Source organism: Boleophthalmus pectinirostris, unplaced genomic scaffold, assembly GCF_026225935.1.
Source record: "Boleophthalmus pectinirostris isolate CB_2022bp ecotype Guang Dong unplaced genomic scaffold, ASM2622593v1 HiC_scaffold_9, whole genome shotgun sequence".
Classification (NCBI taxonomy): domain Eukaryota; kingdom Metazoa; phylum Chordata; class Actinopteri; order Gobiiformes; family Gobiidae; genus Boleophthalmus; species Boleophthalmus pectinirostris.
Window position 1 is genome coordinate 29463549 of NW_026571541.1, and position 19200 is coordinate 29482748.

A 19200-nucleotide genomic window follows, 5' to 3' on the forward strand; every position below is an offset into this window, starting at 1 on the left:
ATCTGTGTGTGTGTGTGTCTCTATGTCTCTGTGCAACTCTCTGTGTGTTTGTGTGTGTGTGTGTGTCTCTGTGTGTTTGTGTGTGTGTGTGTCTCTGTGTGTTTGTGTGTGTGTGTGTTCCTATGCATGTGTGTTTCCTTACCTTGAGTTTGGAGCCGTGAGCCACCGCAGGAGAGTTGTCGTTCAGAGGAGGAATAGTCAGTTCCCATTTTCCAAATTCTTTCTTTTTGTAAGGATGAGAGAATTTGTCCCAGCCATCTGCAAACACACGGAACACAGGGTTTAAAAACGCCAATGAAAAATACAACTGCTCCAAAACTTAAAAATTACTTTAAAAGGTCCTATATTACACTAAATTGACTCGCCCTATAAAGCGGTTGTAGCAGATTTTTTTTTTTCCATGTAATTAAGTAAAATGCCCCAGTAACAGCAGCTCTTAGAGTGAGAATGAGTCTCCAAGGGCTTTAATTTGGCCCTGGAAGGTTTGCTGAGATTTGTAAGAAATAACTATTTTGATTTAATTTCACACAGAAAAGAGTGTTAAGAAATGAAAGAAAACCAATACCAGTTTACCCCCTTAAAAGCACAATAATTAAACACTATTTAAATTGTAAATATCTTTGCAGACAAACTACAAATACTACTACAAATACATATTCATTTTAGCCCGTAGAGGAAAAAAGTTTGGGTGCTCCTGATCCAATTATATTCTCCGCAAAACAGGAAGTGTGTTACTAGCATTCTAATGTGTGTGTACTTTGCTCTGGCCTCTGAAAGTTATGAAAAGTTCCAGTGGAGTGGCTAGTGCAGTACTTCAGGTTAACATTGTAATTTAAAGATGCATTATGTAACTTTTCTGGTGGTGGGTCCGTCAAATGCTTTTCTTCATGCAGATGTTATTGCTTTGTCTGGATGTTTCACAGTGTGGCATTAAACATTTCTATCTCCATGGAGGCCAAACCAGATCAAGATACGGGTCCGATCTGTGGAGAGGCCAGAGTCCTGCACCGCAAATAGTTGCTGAAACGGGCCGGTTTTAACGTTCTGGAATTTTACGAGCGGATATGCGACGAATGAACGACAAAAGGGAGAAAAATACTTGACGCGTGTCCAGGACGTCCGTTGCTTTGGAAACAAGGGCCATTCCCCCATATTTTCCTGGAACGATGTCAAACCAGGCTTAGAGAGTGACTTTAGAGTATTTATTACGTAAAACCAACAGCGGAGGTGATCGGCTTAGCAGCTGCACTCCTGGTTTAGTCCTGGTTGAGTCCTGGTTGAGTCCTGGTTGAGTCCTGGTTGAGTCCTGGTTGAGTCCTGGTTGAGTCTTGGTGTAGTCTCGGTCCAGTTCTGGTCCAGTCCTGGTTCGGTCCTGGCAATCGGCTCTGCAGTTGCGGCCTGTATATATTTATAATCTGCTAATGACACAGCATAGGTTCAGTCCTGGTTTAGTCCTGGTTCAGTCCTGGTTTAGTCCTGGTTTAGTCCTGGTTTAGTCCTGGTTCAGTCTCGGTTCAGTCTCGGTGTAGTCCTGGCAATCGGCTCGGCAGTTACGGTGTGTATATATTTATAATCCACTACTGACACGGCGTAGGTTCAGTCCTGGTTCAGTCCTGGACTACTGGGCTGTTGGACTAATGAGCTGACCCCGATTTATCATGAGCATGGGCGAGACGTTAACGGGTCCGGGCGGGTGCAGATTTAACTTTGATATGATCACGGGTTAACGGGCGGGTGTGGTGTTGTACTGCGCGGGTACAGCGGGTGCAGGTCTCCAAAAATTGACTCCTGCAGGACTCTGGGAGAGGTGACCCTGCTCACAGTCAGAATGTTGTTTTTCTGGGTATTTTTGGGCTATAAAACCACCTGTAATTTAATAAATGCAAGGTAGAGCTGTTTCATGTCATACTGTGGAACATTCCATGCAATGAAGGATGACCCAGACAATACTGTATATATTTTGTTTTACATAAATCAACCAGAAATCAAGTTTATTCACATCCACATAGAAATAGTAACGGCAGCAGTCTAAGTTTATGATGGTTAAACTTTGTCAACTTCTTCTTGAAACGTTTGTAGCATAATTTCCACTTGTAACGTCATAAATAGTCTTTTTTTTTATAAGCAGTAACTGTGCACACAAGTCTGTTAACTTTTTCAAGCTGACGCTGCCGTGAAATTGGTATTTCAACTGCACTTGCATCATAGGGTTTAATCATTAGCAAACTGCAGCAATATATTAAACAGCAAAGAAATGTAGGAATGAAGCAGAGTAGAAAGCACTGATTACACTTGAGGGGCAAATAATCACAAGCTCCATTTGGGGAATCAGCTCGCAGTATCGTACTCATAAGGGAGTCGGAATAACATAACAATGAGGTCAAAGTTCCATGAGAAATACTTTTACTGAAATTGTATCTGTGGCTTTAAAGAAATGAGGGTTTCAGTCAAGGTCAAACAGAGCAAACCCACTGCCCTACTGACGTCACAGCTTTCTGTTGTCCAATAATATTTAATACAGATGAGATGGGGGGCATCTAAAATTAAAATAGATAAAATGCAAAATTATGTTGGAATATAGTGAGATTAGTCAGTAATTGAAAATACCAGGTTCAACATCTGCGTCTAATTATTATCAAGTGTTTTATTGTCTGATAATCAGGAGTGGTTTGCATGGTAGTTGTAGTTATTCGCTTTACCATGAAGGCAAAACTCTGGTTTCTGATTGAATTTAAAGGGACAGTCTGGAATTTTGGACATAGGACCCCATTTCTTAGTTAGTCAAAGTGTTGGAGACACTCGCTGGTGCTAGGCTAGTGCATGTCAATGGCCATAGTTAGTCTAACACTAAAAACACAAAGCACCAGAAACAAATCTATTATTACGCCAGACTGTTGACGTAAATGTCTGTGTTGATAGAATAAACTTTGAACTAAAACTAACCTTGCCTCGCATGAATCGTCGCATGTTGAGGGACTATTTTCTCATATATCAGTCCGCCGCTGCCAAGCTTTCTATCAAAAAGTACAACTCGCTGCTGCTCAAACATAAATCCTTCCAATACACGGTTGGTTTTACTTCTAAAATTATTCTATCGACACAGACATTCACATCGACAGTCTGGTGTAATAATAGATTTGTTTCGGGTGTTTTGCGGAGTGTGTAAGACTGTTTTTAGTGGCAGGCTAACTATGGCCATTGACATGCACTAGCCTAGCATCAATGACCTCTGTAAATACAAGGACTGGACAGAATATTTTAAAAAGTGTCTCCACACGTCTCCAACACTCTGGCTCACTAGGAAATGAGTTCCTATGTCCAAAACCCCGGACTGTCCCTTTAAAAAAAATAAGTAAAACAAATTGCAAGTCTAAAAACAATTACAAAACAAAACTCGCCGTGAGATATTTGACTAACCCCTTCGACTCCTGTAAATAAATCTTCTACAACGCTACACTAGACTTAGCTCTCTTCACTACAGTTTCCCACTTCCTCTTGTGTGTTCTGCGACTTTTTTTTTTTTTTTTTTTTTTAGCAGCGACGCATTGCAATGAGCTCACTGAAGCACAAGGCAAACTGATGAAACCGCGCTCCCAATCCCGCTCCATTTCTTATTGCATTATGCATTTGAGGGGGGCCCTGACAGATGTTATAGCCATGATGCCGTGATAAAGCACAAGCAACCCTCATTGACTGGCAGAAATAGATTAGGATACAAATCATTTTATTACGCGGCGACAAGGTTGGCATGTCAATTCCCTGCGTTTTTATTTTTTTTGTTTTTATTTATTCTTGTATCTGGGATTCTGTGCCTGCTTGTTATTCGCGTACCGAAACAACAGCGTATATAGAAAGTGAATTGCAAAAGGTGCTCCGGAACTGACCTGGAATGACACCCAAAGAGACAAAGCTATGTATTCTTCACAAATTGTCCTCAGAGCCTTTCAGTAAAATAAAAAAAAATCTAAAATAAATATATAAATTGCGCATTATGCAACCCGACCCCGCGCCGAATTCATGACTGGGGCTGCTGGGCTGGCTATGAAATTGAAATCAAATAATATGACTGAGCCGTGTCAAAATGTAATCTCCCGCAGAATTGAATGTTGGAATTGAGCGAGTGCCCAAGGTCCTGGAAGATAATTAAAAAGGAAAGGGGAATGGGAGGGGACGAGGAAGTGTACGGAAACACAGCTAAGGACCAAGAAAATGGAACCGCGAATAAACAAAAGCCCCATTCCCACCAGCGAGCTATAATGCATTCCAGTTTGGGCATGGGTTGGCGAGGTAGACCCTGAAATTGCCTGCAGAGTGTGTGCCTGGGTAGAGATAATAATGTTAGCAAGGTAAATTGTTACATCATACCAGGGCGAAAATATTCCAAAGAGATAAAAAGTTATTCAAAACGTGGCTGTTAGCTTTATAAAAAAAAAAAAAAAAAAAAAAAGATGATGACTTTGAAAGATTAGCTGACAGGCAAAGAGAAGTAAACAGGAAATATTGCAAGAGGTAAATGTGATGACAGATCAATCCTCATTTACAGGTTTATCATCTACTTTGTAACATCACGCTTCAGACTGACTTGTTTTTTGTTTGTTGCCTTATGCTGCTTTCATGTGGCGTCGGATAAATTGTAAATACAGCTTTCCGAGGAGAGGTTGCACGCTGAACATTGTGGTTCACTCAAGTCGGAGAAATGGGAATCCTGGAAGCCGCACGAATGACCAGAGTTGTGACGTCAGGAGCATTGATTGGTGGAAGTCAAACAAGAGATTTGTCCAACAACAAATCAGATCATGAACAGATCCAGAGTGTGTTCTCAGAATCCGAGTAAAAGCACATGAAAGCACACAGAGCGAGTGAACCGCCCTGATCCCAACTGTCCCGCATGCACATGAAAGCAACTCAAATCAGACCGTTTCCTTCTTCAGTGCACTACTAGAAATTCAGTTTTCATTTTATGCAAATTTTGAGGCAACTATGAGGCAAGGCTGGGCGTTATCATATTGTATAACATAAACTTTAAAAATCACACATTTAACCAATGAATCTGGGTTTATTAGTCTCTCTAACTAGTTTGTGAATCCCTGTGAGGCGACTGCTCTTCATACTGGCCTTTACAAGAAAATGTTTTTCTTTAATATTACTGCCTTCCAACGCTTTTGTCCAAAGGGCTGTTTCTCACCTCAAAACGGAGCAGAATCTGCTCACCCTACCTGACGAGTGCTCCAGGTAAGGACTGTCTTATTAAAACAAACTCTCTTTGACAACTGCTTTTGTTTGCTCGCTTTGCAAAAGGTTTATTTTTTTCTTTGTATTATACATATGCATGTTTATGCATTACTGTCCAAAAAAACATTCCATTCATTCATACTTTTTTTCTTTTTTTGTGATTTTTAATAACGTTATATTCATTTATTGATACTAGAGGACACACAACAGCACATATAACATTTATGGAAAGATAAGTTGCACAACAATCCCCCAAACTACCCAACAAAAACATCATGAATTTTTGAACCAGCATCTGAGCTCAGTGTTAGACTAAAGCATTCCAATTTACTTGTGTTTTTGGACTGAAATAAAAGTTTTGCTTGGGTCCCAAGTGAAAGCAGAACAATTCTAATTTGCTTTCCTTTATCACAATACAGCAGCTGTCAATGTGCGCGCTTGTTTCGCTGATTGCACCTCTCCATAATCATTTTTCACATTAGATTGGTTTCAGACATGGTTCGCCTGATGAGCGCACTAAAAACTACTGACATGAATCATAAATATCGGTGCGCTAATGCTTCGGATAAAGACGACAAAACAATTCACTTTGGGAGAAATGACATCCCATTTTCCTTTATATCGCTGTGAGTGATGAGCGGGCGACTCATTTAATCTTGCCGATGATGATAAAAAATACATAGCCCCCGCTCACGTTAACTGGGAAGAACGCTCGCAAAGCTATTAACCTGAAATTACTTCCAGAGTTGGGCGCGGAGGGAACGGATTTCAGTGCAAATACAAGAGGTTGCACGCTCCGAACAACTTTAGCAGGGCTCTGATGAAATACCCAGCTATTAAAATATTAAACATGGCCACGTACAACAGCGTATGCAAGTTTATCCTGTGTAATCAATATTTTTCACAAGACCAGATGAAGACGGGCTTTAACTTGTGCGCGCTCCTCTTCTGTGTTCTTGAGTTCTGCTGAGGACATCTTAAGTTCAAACCAGACGCGAGCTTCATGCATGTTTCAGAATGTTACAAATGAGTATTCAGTAGTTAGTAGCAGCCAACTAAGACGCCCACTGTGTCAGGATTAGATTCTATTTAAATATGCACTTTTAGTCTTGTAACATAAAAAAATTAAAAACCTTCCTAAAAAAAATATCTCTGTGGATTATTTTGCCTGGCTAGTAAAGAATACAACTTCTCTAATAAAGTTTTGTAAAGATGTGTAGTCTGGGTGCTTGTCTGATCTCCCACTGTTCAGATGGATGTGATTGACAGGTGGATTAGCCAATCAGGAGCAAGGATAGTCTGTCGGTATCAAACATGCTGCTTATAAGGAAGGGGAAAAAAAAAAAAAGACTGAAAAACATGGAAGATTTCTGACGACAGACCGAAATAAACAAATCTGACACAGCTCTGAGTTTGAGATGCAGGGAGGAGGTGGGGACCAGACATCTTCTGCACTGAATACACAGAAGGATCCCAGGCTGACAATTCATGTATTGACAGTGATTGAGCATTTAGGTCGGTTTCAATGTAAGAAATACAAACACACACTAGAATCTATGAGACACAAGACATAATATATATATTTAACAATATAAATGTAACTAATATATTTCCTTTTTTAAGTATAACATTTTTATAGTACCGTATTTTCCGGACTATAAGTCATACTTTTTTCATGGTTTGAATGGTCCTGCGACTCTGGTGTTACTTATATTAGGGATGGGCATGATTAGTCGATTAATCGATAATTGATTATTAAGAATTTCATCGATTACGTTAATTTTAAACGACAAACCGAATGTAGGTTGCTGTGCGTAGCGTGACCAAACAGGGGTCCGTACATGTGTCTCTCTGCACTCAGAAGGAGCGAGCAAACACAAACAGTCGGTCAGTCTGCGACGTACCAAAGCACAAATGTGTATTTAACGATGACTTGTACAAGAAATTCCACGCTTTCCGTTGCGTTCAGGACAAGTGTGAGTCCATGTGCACAGTGTACAAAGCAGGAACATATGTTTCGGTGTCCAGTGGGAAAAAGTTTTGCCAGGTGAGAGTCGCGCAATGTCGATGACGAGTCCCCACCTCTCACCCCCCGTACGGTGTCCTGGTTTTGACAAACGCAAATATGGTCACACTAACCTGTATTCCACTGAGTCATGTCTTTTAATCCGACAGAAATTGACCACATCAGCGACACAAGAGCTGTAGTTTTTATCTTCGCTGAGTTTATGCAAATTAGCCATGCAGTTTTAAGTTTCGTTTCTGTGAGAGTTGCGCAAAACTGAATTAAACACATTATAATCTCAAACGGATTGATGTGGCTCTAGAGTTGGTTACGGTTTATATGTCGTAAAGTTGAATTTATTTATGCAGATTAGTAGTGCAGATAGTAATAATAATGATGATCATTTTAATATAAAAACATTAATGATTAATCGATAATCGATCCTTAATTCTTCCGACGATCAATTAAGAAAATTTCATCGAATGCCCATCCCTAACTTATATTTAACAATTTTCACACTGACAGCTGTCTCCTGAGAAAGAGCCTCTGTCCTGTCTGTATCACGTCAGTCGATGGCACCATTACCACTAAAAATTTTAACTTAAATAAACTTATAAAGACAACTGAGAAGACTGAGCACAAATGCCCCCAAAAAGAAAATCATATTTTGCAGATTACAAGCTGTAAGTAGTGAAATTTGTAGCCGGAAACGGTAATCGAGCAGCAGAAAGAAAGTTTGGAGTGAGTGAGAAACTTGTGACAACCGGAAGGATGCACCATGCAACTTTCCTGGAAGTCACTGGATGGATTGACAAAGCCTGGACTTCAGTTACAACTGAAACGATCCTGTCAGGATTCAGAAAGGCCGGAATAATTCTAACTGGAACTGATGCTGAGTCTGACGACAGCTACACAGAAGAGGAAGTGGCGCTCCGTTTACCTCATGGATCTATGGTTTACCTCTGGAGGTCGTGGAGCTGCTCAGAAGTGACACTGACGATGAAGAATTCAATGATTTAGTGATTTGGAGTGAGATGGAGAGTTTGGTAAACTTGTTCTGTTCTTTATGCTATAGTTATCTGAAGAACTGTTCATATGTGACGATGTGATTACTGTAACTTGTCTTTGAAGATGAAATGTTGGTTCCTGGTCTCTGATTTTCTAAAATAAATTTACCCCTAAAAAAGTGCGACTTATATGTTTTTTTTTTCTTCTTCTTCATTACGCATTTTTTGGCTGGTGCGACTTACACTTTATACAGTAAATACTGATTGTAGTGCTAGCTCTGTATAGCCTCCATTGCTCTGATTGGTCAGGGCTGAGCAGATGGTGCATGTTTCTGTCGTCACACGGTGGACCCTGGGCAAGTATTCACATTTTTTTGTCCACATGCGATAATGGCTGCATCCCATTTCTCATCCTTGACTTCCTTCTCCTTGATTCCTCTCCTTGAATGTGCAGGAAATGGGTGAGGAAGAGGAAGTCCCACTCACAGAGGAGACACAGGGAGGAGAGAGCAGGAAGAGCACAGGCAGGACAGAAGAGCAGAGGACAGAGGACAGAGGACAGATGAGTAGAGGACAGACGAGTAGAGAGCAGAGGACAGGGGAGTAGAGGAGTAGAGGACAGAGGAGCAAGCATAAGAGCAGAGGAGCAGAGGACAGAGGAGTAGAGGACAGAGGAGCAGAGGACAGAGGACAGAGAGAGGACAGAGGAGTAGAGGAGAGGAGTAGAGGACAGAGGAGTAGAGGAGCAGAGGAGCAGAGGACAGGAGGAGTAGAGGACAGAGGAGTAGAGGAGTAGAGGAGCAGAGGACAGAGGAGTAGAGGAGCAGAGGGAGTAGAGGAGCAGAGGACAGAGGAGTAGAGGACAAAGGAGTAGAGAGACAAGGAGTAGAGAACAAAGGAGTAGAGGACAAAGGAGTAGAGAACAAAGGAGTAGAGGAGTAGAGGAGCAGAGGAGAGAGGAGCAGAGGACAGAGGAGTAGAGGACAAAGAGGAGTAGAGGAGTAGAGGAGCAGAGAGAGAGACAGAGGAGTAGAGGACAAAGGAGTAGAGGACAAAGGAGTAGAGGAGCAGAGGACAGAGGAGTAGAGGACAAAGGAGTAGAGGAGTAGAAGGAGAGAGAGGACAGAGGAGTAGAGGACAAAAGGAGTAGAGGAGTAGAGAGGAGCAGAAGGACAAGAGAGAGTAGAGGAGCAGAGGAGTAGAGGACAGAGGACAGAGGAGTAGAGGACAAAGGAGTAGAGACAAGGAGTAGAAGAGACAAAGGAGTAGAGAGGAGCAGAGGAGTAGAGAGCAAGAGGACAGAGGAGTAGAGGAGAGAGGAGTAGAGGACAGAGGAGTAGAGGAGACAGAGGAGTAGAGGAGCAGAGGAGGAGAGAAACAAAGGAGTAGAGACAAAGGAGTAGAGGAGTAGGAGCAAGAAGAGTAGAGGAGCAGAGAAGGACAAAGAGGAGTAGAGGACAAAGGAGTAGAGAGCAGAGGAAGAGGAGCAGAGGACAGAGGAGTAGAGGTAGAGGAGTAGAGGAGACAAAGTAGGAGAAAGACGGGAGTAGAGGAGTAGAGGACAGAGAAGCAGAGGAGCAAGAGGAGCAGAGGACAGGAGTAGAGGACAAAGGAGTAGAGGAGCAGAAGACAGAGACGGAGTAGAGGAGCAGAGGGAGAAAGAGAGTAGAGAGGAGCAGAGGAGTAGAGTAGAGGGACAGAGGAGTAGAGAGAGAGAGAAGAGTAGAGAAAGGAGTAGAAGAGTAGAGGACAAAGGAGTAGAGGAGAAGAAGAGTAGAAGAGTAGAGGACAAAGGAGTAGAAGGAGTAGAGGAGTAGAGGAGCAGAGGACAGAAGGAGAGGAGTAGAGGAGCAGAGGACAAAGGAGTAGAGGAGTAGAGGAGTAGAGGAGTAGAGGAGCAGAGGAGCAGTGGAGAGAGACCAAAACGACCCTGCAGTGAGGATTATACTAAGGATTATTATCATATTACTGTTCCAGGACTTTTAAATCAATGTCAGATCATCACATAACTTATTGAAATTCAGCATTTTATTAGTTTTACTGTCAAACATCCTTTGCTGCTATCCCTGTACTTAAGTTGTAGCAACAATATAAACTCCTCAGTGAGAGAAATAAAGTTTTATTATTTGATCTGATGTCTTCCTCCTGAACGCTCCCTCATGTTTCCTCTGTGGTTTCCTCGACTTGCTGAAAAATGAAGGATCAAGGAGAGGAATCGAGAAAAAGGAGAACTGAGACGCGGCCAAATTTGGGTTTTGCGTTTATGCGGAGATGGCGGCGCTGGTTCAAATCCCACTGGAGTACGTACAGTGTCCCGGTGACCCTCGTTGTCCGTTCCACTCACAGTTACGCGTCTGTTTGCTTTCAAGACGGCGTAAAAATCTGATCCAGCCCAGATGAAAAAAAAGGGATCGAGCCAGAGTCATCCTTTATATGTGACAAACTTCCTTGGCTCCCTTTAACTGTCAGTGTTTTAGCTGAGTCTTTTAGCTTGTTATTATGCAATGCCGCTTTATGCACAGTGGCAATGACAGCATACGCCTAAAAATACACCAGGGGCATAGTTGAGTTTTTCCGCTGGCCTATATCTGCTTCTGACAGTGTACAGCGGAGAGGTGGGAGCAGGAGTTCTTAACCCAGGCAGAGCTGTGGGGAGACAGGGTGGACATGAGAGCGAGGGCAGGGTGCTGAGGTGCTGACAGGTGCTGACAGGTGCCCTCCGGCGGTGTCTCTCTGGCTCTCCCTCTCATACACTTATACCGGGTCTGGGAGTGTACGCGCTGAAGTCTGCAATGAGGAGCGGGGGGGGGAAAGAACAGGTGGGGTTGTCGGGTAGATGCTCGATGCGGGAGCGGTTTTGTCTTATCAAATGGAAAACTTATGTAACTAGGCCCTGTGAGGAGATTGTTGTTGTACAAACTGAAAAGAGACCGGAGTAAGTTTCTTGTTTTTAAAAAATGTGTTGTGTCTGTAAGTATAATAATCAGGATGTCCCCAAACAGAACCCCTTCATCTGGGTCAAAAATAGATTTATATTTTCGGGCTTTTTTGCAAATTATCGATTAATTGGAATAAGAAATCACCACATTTAAAAAAAAAAAAAAAGAAAAATTTAAAAAGGTCCTGTACTTGATTTTTAGAGTCTTAAAAACATGAAAAACACAACTAGTTCATTTAAAATAGTTTGGAGAAGTGCAAACCTTATGCATCGCAACATCCTGCTTTTCACAGCTTTCAGATTCCAGTGCGGAGCTTTGCTGTGACCGTAAAACTAACAACTACCATGCTAACACGCAGTTCCTGATTACAAGATAATAAAGCGGTTTATAAATTAGATGCAGATAGTATGCAGAAGACTTATTTTGACTGCAAAAGCTGAATTATTTTCAAACAATCAATCTGTAGAGAAAGTAGACCCAGTATATTATACTAGAAAATGTTTTGGGACATTGAAGTTTTAAAAGGGTATGTAGATTAGAAAAGCGTTTTTACTTTTTTAATGAGCACACTTTTTCCTGCACAGACAGAAGTTGTATTTTTGATTACATTTATGTACCATATTTTTTGGACTATAAGGCGGCCTGGATTTTGAGGGATAATATCAATAATGTTGTCATAAGACGCACAAGATTATGAAGGAGCATTAAACAAAAGTCAAACTTTAATTTATTGGGTGATTTCGGCATCAAGCACGCCCGGATTCCTCTCGTTATTATCAGAGTCAAACTCATCGCTGTTACTTAGCTGTTCAGCGATGGTTCAATCCTTCATGAAAGCGCAGACGACACTTGAGACTGATCCCTTAGCTCGGGCATCCACGATCTATCAGCAGATCGTGGCGTAACTCGCCCGGCGTTGCCTCCCTGTCTCGGTGAATGTGTATGACTCCGCGAGGCTCCTGACTACGGTAGCCATAATGTTCCGACAATCCATCCAGCGGTGCAGCTTCGTAGTTTACGAAAGTCATACTAAAACATTTGGACAGATTTTTGAGTGCCGTGTATCACATAAATCGGTTCGAGGTCAGTGAACACAACCAGAATTAATACGTAATGCGCAACGGATTATAAGACGCAGTCGATTTTTGAGAAAATTTAAGGATTTTAAGTGCACCTTATAGAAAAATACGGTAAATGCATAGAGTAGTAATTGAACTGAATGACTGTTTTAAATTTGATTAAGTGCACAGTCTTACCTGAAGATTAAGGAACAAGAACAGTAAAGACACATTTCGCTTATATACACAGAGGAAAAAAAAATCTTAAATTGATTTACAACAGTGTAATATTTATGCAGTTTCCTTAAAGTTTCGTATACTGTTGTACTGTACTCACTGAAGTCCCCGGTGAGAAACAGGGCCTCTGCAGCGGGGGCCCACTCTCTGAACCACAAGCTGTTGTCAGGCAGACGCTGCACGCCAAAGCGCTGGTAGCTCCGGGTGAACTGTTCGAATCCGCCCTCCGCCTCCTCCAGGAGATGCAGATGCTTCTGGAACAGCTCATACCTGCAAGACACAAGCAGGAGGTCAGGTGCCAAGGGCAGAATGTGCATTTAAAAAGGTCCACTACGGAAATTTTCTTGTGGCTGCTTGGAGATGTTGCCGCCTCATCTGAAATGTTTCCCCGTATCCATCTCAGTTACAAAAGTTTAATTGTTCGTATATACCTTAAAAAACAGGCATTTTTTGTGAGCGGTGCCGCCTCTCCACAGATCTGACCTGTAGCAGTTATCATGTACATTATAATTATTATTATTTATTTATATGCATGGAAGTGAGAACCACAATTTTGATTATTTATATTTTTTCGCATGAAGAATTGACAATAAACTTTTTTGAACTTTAAACTTGAACTTAGCCTGGTGGTGTTGCAAGCTCGTATCCTTGAAATCAATAAGTGTAATGCCGTACTGAGGAATATTCCAGCAAACAACAACATTTCCATGGAGACAAGCATGCAGCACACCCTTCAGCACAAAAGTTGCATACTGCGTATTTAAATAAAAAAATATCAAGTACATTTCCATTTCCATTTCTTCAACTTTTCCATTTCCATTTTTCAAGGTCCTATAGTGTATTAGTAATTATTGTACCAATAATTTGCATTTGATTTTTATTTATTTTTTCTAATTGAATTTTGATCTTTTAGTACAGACAAAATGGCATCAAGTTTTGGAATGGAAGCAGAAGATTTTAATTATATCTTTAAAAGCCTTAAGTCGGGCTTAGACTGCAATTTTTGGCCCTTTTTCAGCTGATTTTTCACTAGTGCGACTGTTTATGGGATCGGACAGAGTTTTGGTTTAATCGTACGTCATGCTTCGTGTAGTAAACATGGGGGAACGAGAACCGATAACAAAGAATACCTCACGACCTGCTCCCGATCGGCAATCGTATGTCACAAGAATATCAAATCAGTTTGAAATTCAGTCGCCTCTCGTGAGAGTTTCACACTGTTGAAGTAGTTCCACAATCTGAACTTTTAAACCCTGCGAGTTGGTCGTACAGTTTGAGCTGGGGCTGAGTGAAATGATCAAAAATATCGCACAGTGTATATCCGGCGTAATATACACAAAGCTAATGCTGGGTTTCACATGACAACATTCTATAACACAAAACAAATTCTTCTGAGCTTTTAGCCATGTTATAAAGCTGTTGCCTCCTCAAAAACATACCCAGAGTTGTGTTTTGCTTCATTCACACATGTTCAAAGCCAAAGCCCAAATGCTTCGTTTCCCCTTGTGATGTCGTGAAGCAGAAGTTAACAGCTACTATTTATCTTTTGTTCAGTAGAGATCGGCAATTCCAGGCCTTAAATCATCCAAATGATTCTAGTGAAGGTGTATGGAGTTTAAAAACAGTGTTTCAGTTTAAGAGAAGAACTCATACATGTTTAACACACAAATCCTGCATATTTAGTTTGGAGCTGTGGGGTTTTTTTTTTTTCATTCAGTTAGGTTTGTGATGAGGAACCAACATTACACTTTAAGTAGATCAGAAAATAGCGTAATATGGGCCCTTTAGTACAGCTGGAGGGAGGGCAGCTAAAATATTCTTCTTGTAACATAATAAATTCTTTTGTCCAGCCAAAATTAGAAATGAAATCAGGTTTAACTTTTCAGAATTTGCATTTTGGATATTTCAGCGCAATCAGCAGAGAAAACTGGCTCGTTTCCTTCACATTTCCAGGCGAGGGCTGGATCACCTTGTAGTGGTCTCTGGAGGTGCTCATTCCCATAAGGCTCTATGACTGTGGGCATATCCCCGGAGATAAGGGCCTGTCCGATAAGCAGAGCCGTGCAGGATGGACTGACTGCCTGTGCAATTTATCTGCCCCGAGCTGGAGCCCGAGTCTGCTGTAATGTTGTCCCTAGACTAACATTTCGATACTAAGGAACAGACTCGATATTCAATACTAGAGGTGTGCAAAAATATCGGAAATAACTCGTGATACCAAATTTGGTGATATAGTACTGCAATTTTTTTTGTGACTGTACTAAAATGAGTATCTAGTTTTCGATTCTAGTTTTAAAATTGGACTAGTTTCTGATTTTTAATACTTCTGAAAACCCGAGTCAGCTGGTGCCTGCCTGGTGTGTGTGTCCCTCCGGTGGAAGTGCCCTCTCTCCTGCCTGGGAATGCCGGGGGTTTGGCTATCACGGCCTGGAATCACTTAAATAGCTCATCCATTGAATACCGTATGGTCCGGATGTACTGAACAAATGTGAATTCTTAAAGCAAAGAAGAAGTGATAGCGTTATTGGATGTCTCAGGCTTAATTGTTCAAATGCAGTGAAATGGTTTTAATCTGCTTAGTCCTGCTTAATTAGGGGTTAACAGTGAAACAGCTGCTTTTTTTCTTTTTTTTTTTGCAATGTTTTATGCCAAATACGATAACATACTGCAACAGAAAACATCACTATAAATGATAATATTGAAACTAAACACCTGAAGTTGTATTTGAAGGGATTCGTGCCAATAAACCTTTTTCACAACGGCCTGAAAGTGCCGCGATGTAGAGTAAACGTCACTCACATTTATGCTTTTCTACGGCAAAATGTCTCACGTATTTTCCACCAGCTTCATAAATCTGCCCCATCACCAAATCAACAGTTAAATGTCAGTTTCAAATCACATACGTCCAACAATTTGCTTTCTCTTTCACTTCACATTATCTCTCTTTGATAGTATTGATTTATTTATTTTTGTCCCTTATTCCATTAAAAATACAAAGAAATTTAAATAAAATAAAAAAATAAAAAGTAAAAAACAAGAAAGAAAAGAACATTTGAACACTTGAGTAGCAGTGCACAGGGATTGTCACCTTTTTTTTTTTTTTTTTTTAAATATCATGTTCGGGTGTTAATAAAGTCTTTCCAGCCTTCCCCATCACCAAATCTTCAACCAAATAAACCAAACACACCCACCAAATGCCAACCAACCAACTAAAAAAAGACGAAAACGTAAAGGCGAACAGCAACGGTGCATTAGTGAACTACTCCTGAGCAAAACTAACCTCATAGTCACGAATAAAACATAAGTAATAAGTAATTCATTAATAAGTAACTTGTGAACTCAGACTGATTTAAGAATTTAAATTAATGGATTTCATGATTCATGATCATTTAGCATAGAGAAAGAGATTTGTACGGTTCGAATGCTACAGATACATTTAAATTGCAGAAATCTCTCTGTCTATGCCAATATCTACATCATGAAATCGATTTTTAATTTTATTTGTAGAATCAGTCTGAGTTAACAAGTTACTTATGTTTTATTCATGCCCATAATGTTAGTTTTGCTCAGGAGTAGTTCACTAATGCGTCGTCGTCGTTGTTCGCCTTTACGTTTTCGTCTTTCTTCATGGACAGACCTTATGTCCTTTGTTATGAGGATTTGGTGATGGGGCAGATTTATGAAGCTGGTGGAAAATACATGAGACATTTCCACTGATATTTTCGCCATAGAAATTCATTAACCGGGGGTGACGTTTACCCTACATCGCAGCACTTCCAGCCGTTGTGAAAAAGGTCTATTAGAGCGATATTTAATTGTGTATTTTCAAGACGCGTGCGCTGTACTTACTTTGTTCTCAATTTAATTTCTTAATCAGTGATACATGTAGGATTAGACACTGCCACATAATCATTTTGGTGAAAAAGAAAAGGAAATCCACTAGGCGCTATAGTGTGATCTGCAGGGAGCAAAATGCTACACAGCTTTTTGATGATGATGTTTACAGTGATGTGAGCTCCCAATGGGAACCGTGGTTTTCTAATACAGAAGTTAGTGGACTTGTTTCTTTTATTAAGTCATTTTAGATGAATATTGCATTTTAAAATGGGCTAATTATAACATAATGATCCACGGGTGTCATAGATTGTAACTATGTAGTATTTCTTTAAAATACATGAACCAATCAAAACAACTTTGAGCACACTAACGATGGGGGCAACACCATTATAACCTGATTAAAAGCTCATTAAAGTCAACTGTGCATTGGTCACTTTTTACATCAGTTTCAATTTTGGGACATATTTACTGAACAATTACACTCTAATAGCATCATTACACTTCACCATTTGTTGCTGATCTATATTGCTTTCCACCAAAAACTGACAATTCTGTAACTTTCCCTGTTTAATGAACCGGTATTTTTAAATATGTCAAACCATTTTCTTTACACAGACGCCACAGAGCTAGTATTTGGTCTTTATTTCTGCATTGTACTGGATAGAGGAGAGCACAAGGATTCACATATGGACACGCAGCAGCATTAATAGGCGTGAAAGTCATGCTTATGATTAGAACAAATGAGAGCAGGAGTGAGACCACAGGGAATACACAGGGCCCATGCTTTGTACATGCAGAGCCACGTGTACCTCGCTCTGGTCTGCTACGTTTACATGCGTGCCGGGAAAAGCTAGTGAAATCTACACAGAATTTTAAAATGTGCATGTAAATCTGGGAACTGCATGACTGCACAGTTCAATTTACATTAAACATAGGTTAGGAGAAGCGTTCAGCTGCACTGGGCAAGAAACATCCAGGAAAATATCAGACATGTGTTTGGACGTCAACTCACTCATTTTTGATCAACAGCTAAGACTAAGACTAAGGATTCTCCAACGAGCACATGCTGCTTTGTTTTGGTCCGTCACCTTCTTGTTTCTATGGATATGTCATTTCCCTACCTGGAATGTTCCACAGTATGACATTAAATTCACACTTAAAATCCTTTAATTTTCTCAAAAGTCGACAGTGTGTCTTACAATCGGTGCGTCTTATGTATTAATTCAGGTTGTGCTTACTGACCTCGAACTGATTTTATGTGGTACACGGCGCTCATAAATCTGTCAAAATGTTTTAGTACGACTTTGGTAAACTATGAAGCCACACCACTTGATGGATTGTTGGAGCATTACGGCTACAGTACTCAGGAACCTCACAGAGTCGTGTCCTTTAGTCCAGAAGTTGACCGCATCACATTGAGCGAGCAGTTTTTGGTTTTTTTCAGTGCTTACAGTTTATGCAAATTAGCCATGTGGTTTTAAGCTTTGTTTCTGTAAAACCTAAAGAAATGTGTGCAAAGCTAGATTTAAACATATTATTACTCATTTGAGTCGTCCTCGTAGGAAATAAAAAACAAACATAAATTATCCAAACACATTCACATTCATAATACACATTCACCAAGACAGGGAGACAACACCGGGCGAATTACGCCATGATCTGCCAATGGATCGTGGACGCCTGGGCTGAGGGATCAGTTTCGAGTGTCGTCAGTTTGTTTTATAATCCGGTGCACCTTATAGTCTGAAAAATACAGTACGTGTTGTTTTCTGAATCAAAAATACCTAGAAAAACAGGTGCTCTAACTGTGAGTGGGGTTGCCTCTGCACAGATCTGACCTGTACCTTGGCTGGGTTTGGTCTCCATAAAAATAGGAAGGTTTAATGCCATACTGTGACAAAGAAAGCAATAAAATCAATATGGAGAAACGCATTTGATGGACCCTCAAAAGGTGGTTTGTGTCACTTTTCTGGTAAAGATGAAAACGAAATTTGCAGGAGCTTCAATCTATATTTCTGCATTGGAGATCAAATAAGCAGTTCCGAGCATGTTTGCCAATAAAATGCTACGTAATGCTCTGAAGTCACCCATCTTTTTCTACCAAAAGTGTAGTTACGATAGTCATTTTTATTAACAATGATAGCTGCAAAGTTTTGGTGCTTATGTTAACTTACTACAAGCACTTGAACGCATCATAGCTCCCATTCAAGCCTACCTGTGTGCAGAGTAGGATAAAAGCATTCTCACAGGTTTGGGGTCAAAGACAATTTAAATTTAGCCGTTTGACTTGTGCGTGTTAAGAAAACGACTTCCACCATTGATTTTCAGTCTACTGATAACAGCAAACAGCCTTGTTAGTTGTGTACGCTGTAACAATCCAGGGCTATTTTTACTCCAGGTTAAAAAAAACTGTGCAAAACTAATACCACGTGAAAGGTGTTGATTGAAGGTTTTTGTCAGGGGACTGCTTGAACTTGAAACTGTAAATTAGAAAGAATGAGAAAGTGGGTACAAAATATAGCACTGCAATTAGAACTAGAACTTTTGCCAAAGCCTTGAGTTATCACCACTATATTTTCTAGAGTCATTACAAAGGAAAGTCATTACAAGTTTTTGGTAATTAGCTGCAAATGGTTAGGGCTGTAAAGATTAAAAGGACCCCTATTACACTATTTTCTCATCTATGTTATAATGTTTTCCTCATCAAAAACAGACCTGGAGCTGTGTTTTTTTTTTCATTCACACAAGTTTAACACACAAGCCCTGCATATTTAGGTTGTGTTCTCCTCTTAAATAGAAAACTCTATTCCACCGTGTAATGTCGCGTATGAATACAGGAATTGCTCCACTGTGCTTTTAAACTCCATACACCTTCACTAGAATCA

At 40.6% G+C, this 19200-nt stretch overlaps 1 protein-coding gene across 1 annotated transcript in view; it reads right to left on the minus strand.

The window, feature by feature from the left end:
* Positions 1-19200, minus strand: part of gbe1b (glucan (1,4-alpha-), branching enzyme 1b) — a 331363-nt gene that overhangs the window by 278444 nt on the left and 33719 nt on the right. Inside the window, exons 2-3 of the mRNA XM_020941150.2 lie at positions 12579-12748; positions 143-258 (exon numbers count right to left, since the gene is read on the minus strand). Of these exons, the coding sequence (XP_020796809.2) occupies positions 143-258; positions 12579-12748 (286 nt within the window). The remainder of the gene's footprint in view (positions 1-142; positions 259-12578; positions 12749-19200) is intronic.